At 33.9% G+C, this 11,705-nt stretch overlaps 1 protein-coding gene across 1 annotated transcript; it reads left to right on the top strand.

The window, feature by feature from the left end:
- Positions 1–1,769: 1,769 nt before the first annotated feature.
- LOC104116433 (transcription factor LHW) lies at positions 1,770–9,195 on the top strand. The gene is made up of 10 exons (XM_009627284.4): positions 1,770–2,666; positions 3,585–3,806; positions 3,906–3,987; positions 4,778–4,819; positions 4,899–4,958; positions 5,481–7,268; positions 7,398–7,499; positions 7,806–7,946; positions 8,070–8,195; positions 8,298–9,195. Exons 1-10 carry the CDS (start codon positions 2,572–2,574, stop codon positions 8,472–8,474), a joined length of 2,835 nt encoding a protein of 944 aa, XP_009625579.1. The 5' UTR covers positions 1,770–2,571; the 3' UTR covers positions 8,475–9,195.
- The last annotated feature ends 2,510 nt before the right edge of the window (positions 9,196–11,705 follow it).

The raw sequence follows: 11,705 nt of genomic DNA, 5'->3' as shown, positions 1-11,705 counted from the left end.
GTTTAATCTGAAAAAAGAAAAAATAAAGAATACAAGAATAACGAATTACATGGATGTAAAATAAGTCGAAGACAAGGGTAATTACGGTAAAACAAAATCCTGATAGCGACTCTCACTAGGGGCAACTCCCTTTTATGACTACAATCTCTGGAATAAGCCTCACACTTCCCATTAAAAAGAAGAGGAAATAAAAAAGAGAGAAAAAGAAAAAGTGAGAAAGTACAAACTTTGAGGTCCCCCAATTTTCATGACACCACCAAAAGCAAAAAGAGGTTGCTTTACAAATAAACTACCTCCTCCTCAATATATATTTCTTAGTAATTGAAATTGAATTTAAATTTTAAAATATTTTACTACTTGTTAATGTTATTAGTAAAGTTTAATTTACGATGATAGATTAAATATAATTTTTTATTAATTTTATTAATATTAGTTATAAAATTGATTTTTATTTAATATATAATAATCTAATTGTGTACATAGTGTTATACTATTAGTGTATAAATTTAAGTCATATTATAAATCTATCCAAAAGAATACTTAAAATTATCAAGAAAAAATTCCTCCTTGGAGACTAAATATCAATTATAATTCGAATCGTATATCACATGGTTTAATCGTTTGTTACTCTCGTGTTGATTATCTGAACAAATGTATCTTTTTGCATTTTCTCATATAGAAATTTTAGTTTTATGTTCAAATATAAATATTTTAGATGCGTTCAATAACATAAGCGGATTAGTAAAAGATGTATGATATGAAAATAAAAGTTTGTAAAGAATATATTTTAAATAATTTTAAAAATCTTTTAAGTTTCAAAATATATTATGTTAGTTTTAAAACAAAAAAGAGTTAAAAATATTCCTCCATCATTGAAAATTATTTAAAATTATCCCCCTTATACTAATCGATCAGAAAACCAAGTCCTGTTGCTATTGAACAAATATATCCACATGTGAACGAAAGGGACACATGGCAGCCATTTAAGCCAATTGATCCATCAGATATTATTTTTATAGTAAGGATATTTTTGATCAATTACTAAAATGCGATAAATGACTTCACAAAAACCCGATATTACTTGAATGATTATCAAGTTTTGTAAACTTCATAAAAAAATATTTTATTGCGTTAAACAAAATATTTTGCATTATTCTTGGCATAATAAAGAGTTGCGAAAATCTATTTACCGTGCTTTATTACGTATAGACTGTTTTAAGAAAAATCTTCTTTAAATAGTTCAGCTATAGAAATTGATATATGTTTTTGCTTTAAAATTGTTTTTACTTTTGCTTCAAAAGACAAATAATATGGGCCACAAAGTATGTAATATACAGACATATTAAATAAATAGCTAAATACTTTTTATATTATCTTTGTTATAGTCTTTTTAGATAAATTAATTGTTGGTTGTTATTTCTTCCGCTCCATAATAAGTAATTTTTTTATCTTTTTATTTTGATCCAAAATAAGTATCGTTTACATAATCAAAAATAAATTAAATTTATTTTACCAAAATTTATCCTTATTTACATGTGTTTGTATTTTTTTAAAGCTAAAAAGTTATTTATTATAGCGTGAAAAAGATATACTGTATACAGATGCATATATTTTGAATTAAAATTGTTTTCGGGAACAAAAGAGGATGTTAATCTGCTTTTTCCTAAGAAGAAGCAATTCCAAGATTCCATGTACAGTCCCAAGGCACAAAACACAAAAGCCCTGAGCCCCTGAATTTGAAAAAGACTACCAAAAGCTGACAAGAAATTACCCCCCATGGTGGTAAAACCGTAGTTCTCTACTCCTTCCAAACCCGTTTCTGTCAACTAATACTCTCTCCCCATTGTATGTTTTAATCATAGCCAATATTTTGCTGCACACTCCCCACCATTTTCTTCCAAGCAGAAGTGAGCAAATAGCAGAGTCAGCACTGAGAATAATAAACACTGAAACACAACAGCACAACTTCAACCATAACCTTCACAGAAAGCCTTTCTTTTTTCCCCAGAAACACACACACACACATACAGAGTGGTGACATAACATTAGTACATACACCAGAGATTCTTTTTCCCACTCAAGATTGAAGAACTGTCTGAAAAGTTCTGATCTTTACTTCTATATACACTCATTATTCATTTTTGCTTCAATTCTTTTTTGGGGGTTTTCTGAAAATGGAGAAAATTGTGGTTGTTGTTAACTGTGAGCTTAAAGCTTGTGGTATTGTGTAGTTCCCTGTAAAGGGTCTTTCCATTGTACTCATTTAGAGTTAGCTTTTCTCTATCTTGTTATTTCTTTCCTCTCTTTCACTTTTCTCTCCACTCTTAGAATGGGTTGCAGGAATATGATAGTAGTGAATTTGGATCCACAAAGAAAGAGAAGTGGTGGATTGAGAACTAAACAGGCAGGACGTGGTTCTTGCAGGGGAAGTTAGACTCTTTACTGCAAAAAAAAATGTCTTTTCTCTCTTGAGAAATCCATATAGTATGTAATATATTATTTTGGTGCCTTCTGGGGTTATATACACACACACGCACACACACAGTGACACAGAACAAAACAGAAGTTGGTATGGGGTATTTGCTGAAAGAGGTGTTAAAAACTCTGTGTGGAGTAAGCCAGTGGTCTTATGCTGTTTTCTGGAAGATCGGTTGCCAAAACACCAAGTGAGTTATTAATTAATGTTTTATTTAATATCTTCCATGTGGGTGTAACTATATTTTTCAAGAAAGATTAAAATGGAAGTATAAAGATGTAATCTTTGGCAGTTTGGTTTCTGGTTTTAGTACAAAGTTAAGTGCTTTCTTGTTTTTAACAAAATGGAGAAAAATGTGTATACACATTTCTAATTTGTATATTCTTTTATTTTGCTTTTTGTGCATTGTTTTGATTTTTGCTTACTCTTGTTCTTCTCTCATTTTTGGCTTTTTATGCTGATGATTGTTTTTTTCTTTGCTGATAAAATAGAGGGCAAATGAAAGTAACAACTGAAAAAGTTAAAAGTCTGATAGTCCTTTTATTGCTGCAAAAATGTAAACTGAGTGTCACTAATTTTATTGTGTTTAGTTCCTTTCTTCACAGTCTCCCTTGTTTGACCAAAGATAAAGCTTTCTCGATATGTATGATGAATCTGTGGTAATTGAGCTGAAGTTGTGTATTCTGTTGTTGATTACAGTATGATTTGACGTGTAATTGATTTATGGGATATTGTTGTACTGTTTTCGATTTGTAATCTGGTGGCTTCCGTTTTCTGTTTTTGGAATGTTTTTGCTTGTCCAGTGTGTTTTGTCTTCAAGAATCTTGAAGTTGAAAAATCTTTAAAAAATCCTTTCAACTCTTATGATCTGCTGTACACAAACATACTTTTTACTGTTTTTGTCATTTTTGTTTGATTCTGTATGTCCTTATTATCAAGCTTCTTGTCTCTTGTTCTTTAGTTTCTTGCACTTTTCCAGCAATCTAGCAAAATAGGAATGCAGAGAGTTGTCACTTTCTGTGAATGACTTGGCTGATATTTTTTCTATTCTTGATTAAAATTTTCCAAATGCTGCAACTGAATTGATATATCTTTTTTGGTTTGCCAGGCTTTTAATTTGGGAAGAATCTTATTGTGAAACTTCAATATTCTCTGGTTTACATGGAACTCGTGAAGTTGAGAATCCAAAACTAGTTTTCCAAGACTGGAGTGCTTGCTGGGATTCGGGTGAGGTTCAAAATTCTCAGCTTCTGAATCAAGCAGGTGAGAGCTTGCGTTTGCTCGTAAACAAAATGATGATGGACAATCAGTTCAATCTAGTAGGAGAAGGGTATGACCTTACTATATGCAGCTTATTGATGTTTTCTGTCGTAAAATGAGAGCTGGGAAGAGTTACTTCATATGTTATATCTTTAATTTTGCATCTCAGACTAATTGGCCGGGCTGCGGTCACTGGTAACCATCATTGGATTCTTTCAAAAGGTCAAAGTAAAGATGCTCATCCACCAGAGGTATGTATTTTGATAATTCTTCACATACTGATGGTCAATTGTTTTCCTTTTAAGATGCCATTCCGCCGTAATCTATAGCATGTATACACTAAATATATGCATTTCTACTTTCTTTATTGCGTGAAAATATGAACAGTTTGTCACGCCCCAACCTTGGGGAGAGGGACACGACACTCAACATCTTGACTTGGTTGACCATAACCCATGCATGATTTAATATGTAGATCCATTCTTTAAAACATTTGCCTTCCATTAGTTTGAAAACATTGCATAAATAAAGTAGTGATTGTACATGCCATGAGACCTTAATAGAAAGTGACAAAAACATAATCTAAACCCAGATATGTCTATGGAGCCTCTATGACAATCATGGAAAGAAAAGGAATGAAATGCCGGTGACAAGGACTCGGCTATACCCAAAAAGGAATTATCATAGTCTGAAACTTCAAAAGATAGCCTCCGAACATGAAGGAGGCTCACCAATGACTGCTAGGAATGAGGGAAGTGCCTAGCGAAGATCCGCACCGTTTAATGAAGCACAACCTGCATCCATTAAAGATTCAGCATCCCTTGTAAAAATCTGCTTGTGTGGTCAAAGTTAGTTTTGTTATTCAATTGAATTTAGGAGCTGAGAAAACCCTGCTAAGGTTAGAACAAACTTAGACTGAGATGAAGCTAAATTTTTTCAATTTGGTGATGCTAAGATGTAATGATATTGGTTTCTTGTAGTATTTTACTGGATTGTTCCAATGATGCTTACTATTGCTTCCATATCTGGTGGTTTTGTTAGGTTCTGAAGGAGCTTTCTCAGCAATTTTCATCTGGCATCCAGGTATAATAACCTTGATTTCATTGATATTTCTTTATTTTGTGTAATTTGATTAAATCCTTTATATATCATTGTTGTGCAGACAATTTCAGTTATTCCTCTTCTTCCTCACGGCGTTGTTCAATTTGGTTCATACTTGCATGTAAGTATTTTTCTTTCTTGCCATTTTAAAATCTTCAAACCAAAATAAATCTCAAGTTTTCACCCACTGTTACAGCCCTTTCTTCCACCTTTTCTCTCCAATCGTTGATCAAACCTGCATTCCCCAAGCACTGTGAAATGAAAAGTTTTGTGTTTCTCGGTCAGCTTTCAAGCCGCTTATGCTCTGGTTACTTGTTTTAAATAAATAAATCATTAGGCTATTGAAACTGAACATAATCAATTCTAAGTTCAAACTTCAAACAGAAAGGTCTTGTATTCCTTAAAGTTAGGGGAGAGGAGGCCAGATATGGTAAGTTGGTAGACATTTTATGTTGCATATTAGCGTGAATATAATGCAGTTAGCATAAAGTGATTCTGTCAATGTCAAATGTTTTCTAATGTTTTAGTATTAGTGCTAGGCCAGATGTGCCCAGGGGTGATAATTTCTGTCTGTATTTTTCAACCGTGCTTGACGTGTTCAAATATTACAAGAAGTGAAAACTGGTGATTTTTGTTGCCTCAGATACCAGAGAATATGGGATTTGTGGAGGATGTGAGAACGCTAATAAGTCAATTAGGGTGTGTTCCTGGGGTTTTATTATCTGATGAAAATGCAACAAAAGAACCTGCCCCAATTACAGCCAGACCAGTTTATCTTGGGAGTTCTGTCTCAATGGAATCTTGTCGGAGAGCCAAAGTAATGAACTCTTCTTCAATAATAGATAGCTGCAACTATAGTGCTAACTCAATTCAGACACAGAGTTTCATTGGTCAAACTTCTTCTTCTTTGGCTGGACAAATTCAGGAAAGTGTGCAGTCTAATGATTCAACATTTCAAGCCTCTAATATCGCTAGACGTTTTGCCGAATACCATGATGACTACTTTCACAAGAAAATTTCCCCAGAAGTGACATCATACATGTCTACAAACAGCCAGCTAACAAATAATGTGATCAAAGCTGAGGTAGATCCAAAAAATCCTGACGTATGGATGAGGCAACAGGCTTTGTTGCACATTCCAAGGCCACCATTTTGTCAGGAATCTTCTGTTGGTTCATTAACTCTAGATAGTGGCAGCATAAGATTGACTGAACAGCAGATCTCTGGTGAAAATAGTCTTGCGAAAAGCAAATCAACTCTGTTAAGAATCGGTGGTATTCTTGCATCCAACTTTCATGAAAATACTGTTCTTGCATCCACTGGAGTAACTGAATTGTACAAAGAAGTGAACAAGTATCAGAAATCAATGCCGAGTCCCAATTTTTTCTTAGATGCCATCAGACCACCGCACAAAACCATCTCTTGCACAGACTCTACTGGAAATGGGCTTCAGATTGGTTCTTCTGAATTGAAGGCATCTTCTTCATATGATGTTGTGAACCATGTAATTAACAATCATTCTTTGGATGGCCAAGGCACACAGTTTTTGTTGGACGGGAGCAAAAGAATGGTAGAAAATGATTTGTTTCAAGCACTCGGCATTATGTCAACGCGGGATGAGCAACCAAGTTCAAGTGAGTACATTCAAGATGTATATGGTGAAAAACATGAACATGGAGTGCAGAATCCCTTATTTGACAATGCCAAATATGAAGATGTGCGTGTCCAAAGTCAATCAGGGGATGACTTATTTGATGTTTTGGGTGCTGAGTTTAAAAACAGACTACTAAATGGAAGCTGGAGTGATGAGCAAAGCAAAGGACCAGACTCAAACACAATGGATTGTATTAGTAATTGCTCTACTTCTAAAATAAGTCAGGATGCTTCTTTTACAGTCAACCTAGGAAACTCAGATAGTGGTATGTTCTCCATGACTGGCTTTGACCGTATCTTAGAGACTATGGTATCCAATCGTTCTACTAAGCAGAGCATGGAAAACAACCTTTCTTGTCGGACGACGTTGACTAATTTGAGCAGCTCCTCTGCCCCTAATGCTTCATATTCCTATGGCCGAGTTGGGTTCTCCAGTCAAATTCAGGGAGAGCTTTATGGGCCTCCCAAGACACTTTCAAAATCAGGAGCAACAAGTTCTGATTCATTCAAATATGAGTGCTCCAATGAAAACACAGGAATGCATTCTCAAAGTAGTTCAATTTATGGATCACAAACCAGTTCATGGGTGGAAAGTGGCCATGACACAAAGCCGTCAAGCAGTGTTTCAACAGGCTATTCTAAAAAGCCAGACGAAATGAGCAAGACAAGTCGCAAAAGGCTTAAACCAGGAGAGAATCCAAGACCCAGGCCAAAAGATCGGCAAATGATCCAAGATCGCGTTAAGGAACTGCGAGAAATTGTGCCTAATGGGGCAAAGGTGATACCTCCTTACAACAGTTAGACATCCTCTTTACTCTATTATTGTATTACTTTATTATTGTCCGATCTTGTATTATAAAAATTTTGCATGTTCTAATGCCTTCACTTGACGATCATGTGATTTCAGTGTAGCATTGATGCACTGTTGGAACGCACGATCAAACACATGCTTTTCTTGCAAAGTGTCACAAAACACGCAGACAAACTAAAACAGACTGGAGAGTCAAAGGTTTGAACCATTTTGCTTCATTCTCATGATACTGACAAAATTGGGTTTTCTTTGTAAGATATACTGTATTCTGATTTGGTAGTTAAATTTAGGCTGGAGATCATGAAGAAAGAAAGTTTCCAAGAGCAAGAAAGTCATGAAAGAATATGATAGCATTATTACTCTCAGTATAAATTCTCAAGTTTTCAACTACAAGGGTCTACTAGTTTATGCTAAAGATTAAAAGGTGTTAATAAATCAAACAGAAAGGTTGAATTTCATGTGAGAATTGGTTCTCACCACTGTCTCTATGTTGTGAATCGGCAGATTATCAGTAAGGAAGCAGGATTGCTTTTAAAGGATAATCTGGAAGGTGGAGCAACGTGGGCATATGAAGTCGGCTCACAATCTATGGTCTGCCCTATTGTAGTTGAGGATCTGAATCAACCTCGTCAAATGCTTGTGGAGGTTGGTATCTGTACATCTCCAAATAAATGATCCTTTGGTCCACTTCTTACTGATTCTAGCATATCTGACATGATCTCGTTATATTCGAAAAATATAATCAACTAAATTATCTGTTCTCTGCAGATGCTTTGTGAGGAACGGGGCCTATTTTTGGAAATAGCTGACATTATAAGAGAATTGGGCTTGACTATCTTGAAGGGGGTTATGGAAATGAGGAATGACAAAATATGGGCACGATTTGCTGTAGAGGTAACTAATCAAGAATTGGACGAAACCTGCTTTTTGTACTCCCACAATTTTACTTGGTTGTTTGTCATTTAGCATGACTTGGGATCTGATATTTAACTACAGGCAAACAGAGATGTAACAAGGATGGACATATTCATCTCACTCATTCGCCTCTTGGAACATACAGCAAAATGTGAAACAGAACCTGCCAATGCTAATGATAACAACACAGCAATGGTGAATTCATTCCACCAAGCAGCGTCAATACCTGCAACTGGTAGAGCTTGTAGTTTGCTGTAATCAACATTTTACTACTGTTTCACTTGGTAATGTTAAGAGCAAGCGCCAAATCATACTTGCCATGACTAACATTTACACCAAAATGATCCTTCTGGTGGTTCCAACGCTAATCGATACATATTCCTCCCATGCCCCCAAAGGTTTATCTGAATCCCCTAAAGAGTTGCATGCTTTTCTAATCCATCACTGGTTGTAAACATGTAATATGTAGCAATCAGATGCTATAGAATACCTCTTCTAGAGAAAGAAGACAATGATATGGAAAGGAAAGTTTCATGGTTTATTGTATAGGGGTGCTGGGGCATTTTCTCAGCTAAGGTGTGTACCTTAAATGCAACTTTTTGTTTTTTGGGGCTTTCAAATTCTGTTACTGCTACCAAAGTGACTGTAGTAAGCTATCCTTTCCCCTTGAACTATTTTCACTCTGCTACAAAAACAAGGTTAACCGCAAAGGGTTACAAAAAGAGAAAAGAAAAGAGTGGACATCGTACAGCATTAGTCCTAAGGTTCCAAATCATATATTGCATCATCATCCAATGTGCTTCTTGTCACCGGGGCAAAGTTACTTAGTACAACGGGAATTCAATTTAATCCTTTTCGCCAGTAAGTTATATGTTGTGTAACAAAATTTTATGTCATATATAAATTGTTAAATTCTTTTGATACAACAAAAACTTTCTAGAGAAATGACAAAGGTCGTTCAGAGCCTGACCACATTCAGTACACTCACCTTCATGCATGGTTCTTGAATTCTAGTTATTGTATAACTCCTTAGATTCTACAATAAATATTCTAAAGTAGATTAATCCTTCATGTATACGGAATGGTACTACTCCCTCCGTTCACTTTTACTTGGCAAGTTTTTACTTTTCACGTCCCTTAAAAAGTCTATATACTATATTAAAAGCACGAAGGCTTTTAGCGAAATGTTGTTCGCTTTTTTTACCCTTTTAAAATATAATACATAGTGGACAAAATAATCATTTGATTCTTCCCTAATATTTAGGAATATTCATTTAATTAGTTTTATAATTTTAAGATTAATCTTTTTATTATTTTTCTAATATTTAGAATTTGAAATCAACTAAATTTTGATTATCATTCTTTATTTGAACTATGTTGGAAATCCTAATTATTAGAAGTTTATATTCAACTCAATTTTGCCGTCTAACAAGAAAGCACGGGAGAAGGGTTTGTGAGAACTAGGGTATGCAGATCAATTGTATAACAAAACTTCCTATATTTCTAATTTATTGGAAGAGGTATGAATTCTGCCATGATAAATTTTCAAATCAAGCAACTTCATATTATAGATCTCTAACAGTTTTACACTCTGTTTTTTATATTTGTTTGTTACATGCCTTTTAACTTTATTTATCGACTTCATAATTTCTCTCTATCAGTTTTGGAGAAACTGAGATTTTTAGGCACTCCAACACTAAAGCAAATATTTCCCATATTTACATTCATTAATGGGTCAAGAAGGTAGGAACGACAAGTTGATTGGGAAACACCGGTTTGAAACTTCTTTTAAGATATCAGAGAATCACAAGCCATAAAGTAACAACTTTGGGATGCATGCGTGTATTACAGTGACGCCAGAGACAGAGTCAAGATTTATAGCTTATGAGTTCGATGTTCTAATTATTTTAAGTTATTGGGTTCTAAACTAATAACTTTTACATATTCAACAAATTTTTAAAGATAAAGTCAGAGTTTGAACCAAAACTATTGGATTGGATGCGACATGTTGGCTCCAACCCCAGAGTGTCGCTAGCAATACGAGGAGCTTGAAACAGTTCTCATCCGAAGCAGTTTCAACATGCCCAAAAAAGGATTGAAACTTTTTTCGGACTATTTTTCATGTTTTTTTCATTCAGGTACTTATTCTAAATTGTTGATTGTCAATTAAATTCATCTTCAAGTCTCTATTATAAGAATGCTGTCAATTTGAAAACAGAACAAATTTCCTCATAAAAGAAAAAGTAATGAAAATACTTGAATTGAGTACTTTTAATATTAGTTTTTTGCCAATTCTAGGTATGGATGAAAACAAAATACGTATTTGTATCTTTTCCTTGGAATCAACAATCAATTGGGTTATGATTAATTGATGTTTTGGCGTTACTAGAAGTCTAGAACCATATTTATCAAGAAAAATGATAATTTGCATAATTATTTACTGTACATTAACTTTCATTTTGTAAATGTATCTGTCAATTACTTTTTATCTAGAAATATGGCATTGCTATTTTAAGACTTGATTACAATGCTAAAGGCTTCGTAATTTGTGCTGATAGAGGTTTCAGTTCCAAACTTGCCTGCTAAAAGAGTAGATTGGATTATCATGTGTTCACATTTATTTCACAACTGCACGGGCAAAATCTTAACTTCAGGGACTGATATCTTAAAGGCAATACAAAATTAATTAGATATAAAAGTGTAGTTTATTTCGAAGATCCTAAAATGTCATTTATATTACTTAATAATCAAAGAATTTTCTTAGCCTATAATATTTGTAATAAAGTTTTTGGAGGACATACAACATCGTTAGATTTTTCTTCCTGAAACAAATGTGATGCTATTAATTTCTGTAACTACCATGCATCTCTAATGTGTATGACAATTGAAACTAACTCCTCTTATATGAGAAAATAATTTGAAAGCAGTTTTTGCACTCTAAGCAAGTAAAAAAAAATTATTTCGCGCCAAGATACTCGAATAACTTAAGAGGCTTCTAATAATTCTACAGTTGATGGCAACAATTACCAGTGATATTGATATTTATGTCAAGAATCAGCTTTTTCACTTGTTATACCAACACAAATTTTATCTTCTTAGAACTGTACAGGCTTGACATACTATCTGCGACGACGTTAATACAAGTTGATAAATTGTGCTACTTTGTCAGACTTCTAATGCAAATATTAAACTCATATATGACGAAATTATAACAAGGCATCCACAAAATTGGGCAGAGTTACTTTATTTATTTATTTAATTAGCTGAATCGGATCAATTTTCATCAATTTAAGCAACTTAAACTCTTTTTTAATTTTGATTTTATAACTCAAACATATTTTAAATTATATTTATATGATTATTTAAATTTTAGCAGACACTGGGTTCACGCGCAACGCGCGTACCCTAAGACTAGTAATAAATGAAGTGCATAATTTACCATGATACGCATATTAATTGATGCATATTTTATTGAATTTGAGAAAATGA

The sequence above is a fragment of the Nicotiana tomentosiformis genome, chromosome 6 (genome assembly GCF_000390325.3).
Source record: "Nicotiana tomentosiformis chromosome 6, ASM39032v3, whole genome shotgun sequence".
NCBI classification, from domain to species: Eukaryota; Viridiplantae; Streptophyta; class Magnoliopsida; order Solanales; family Solanaceae; genus Nicotiana; species Nicotiana tomentosiformis.
The sequence above is the reverse complement of the archived record's forward strand: the minus strand, read 5'-3'. Positions and strand labels throughout refer to the sequence as shown.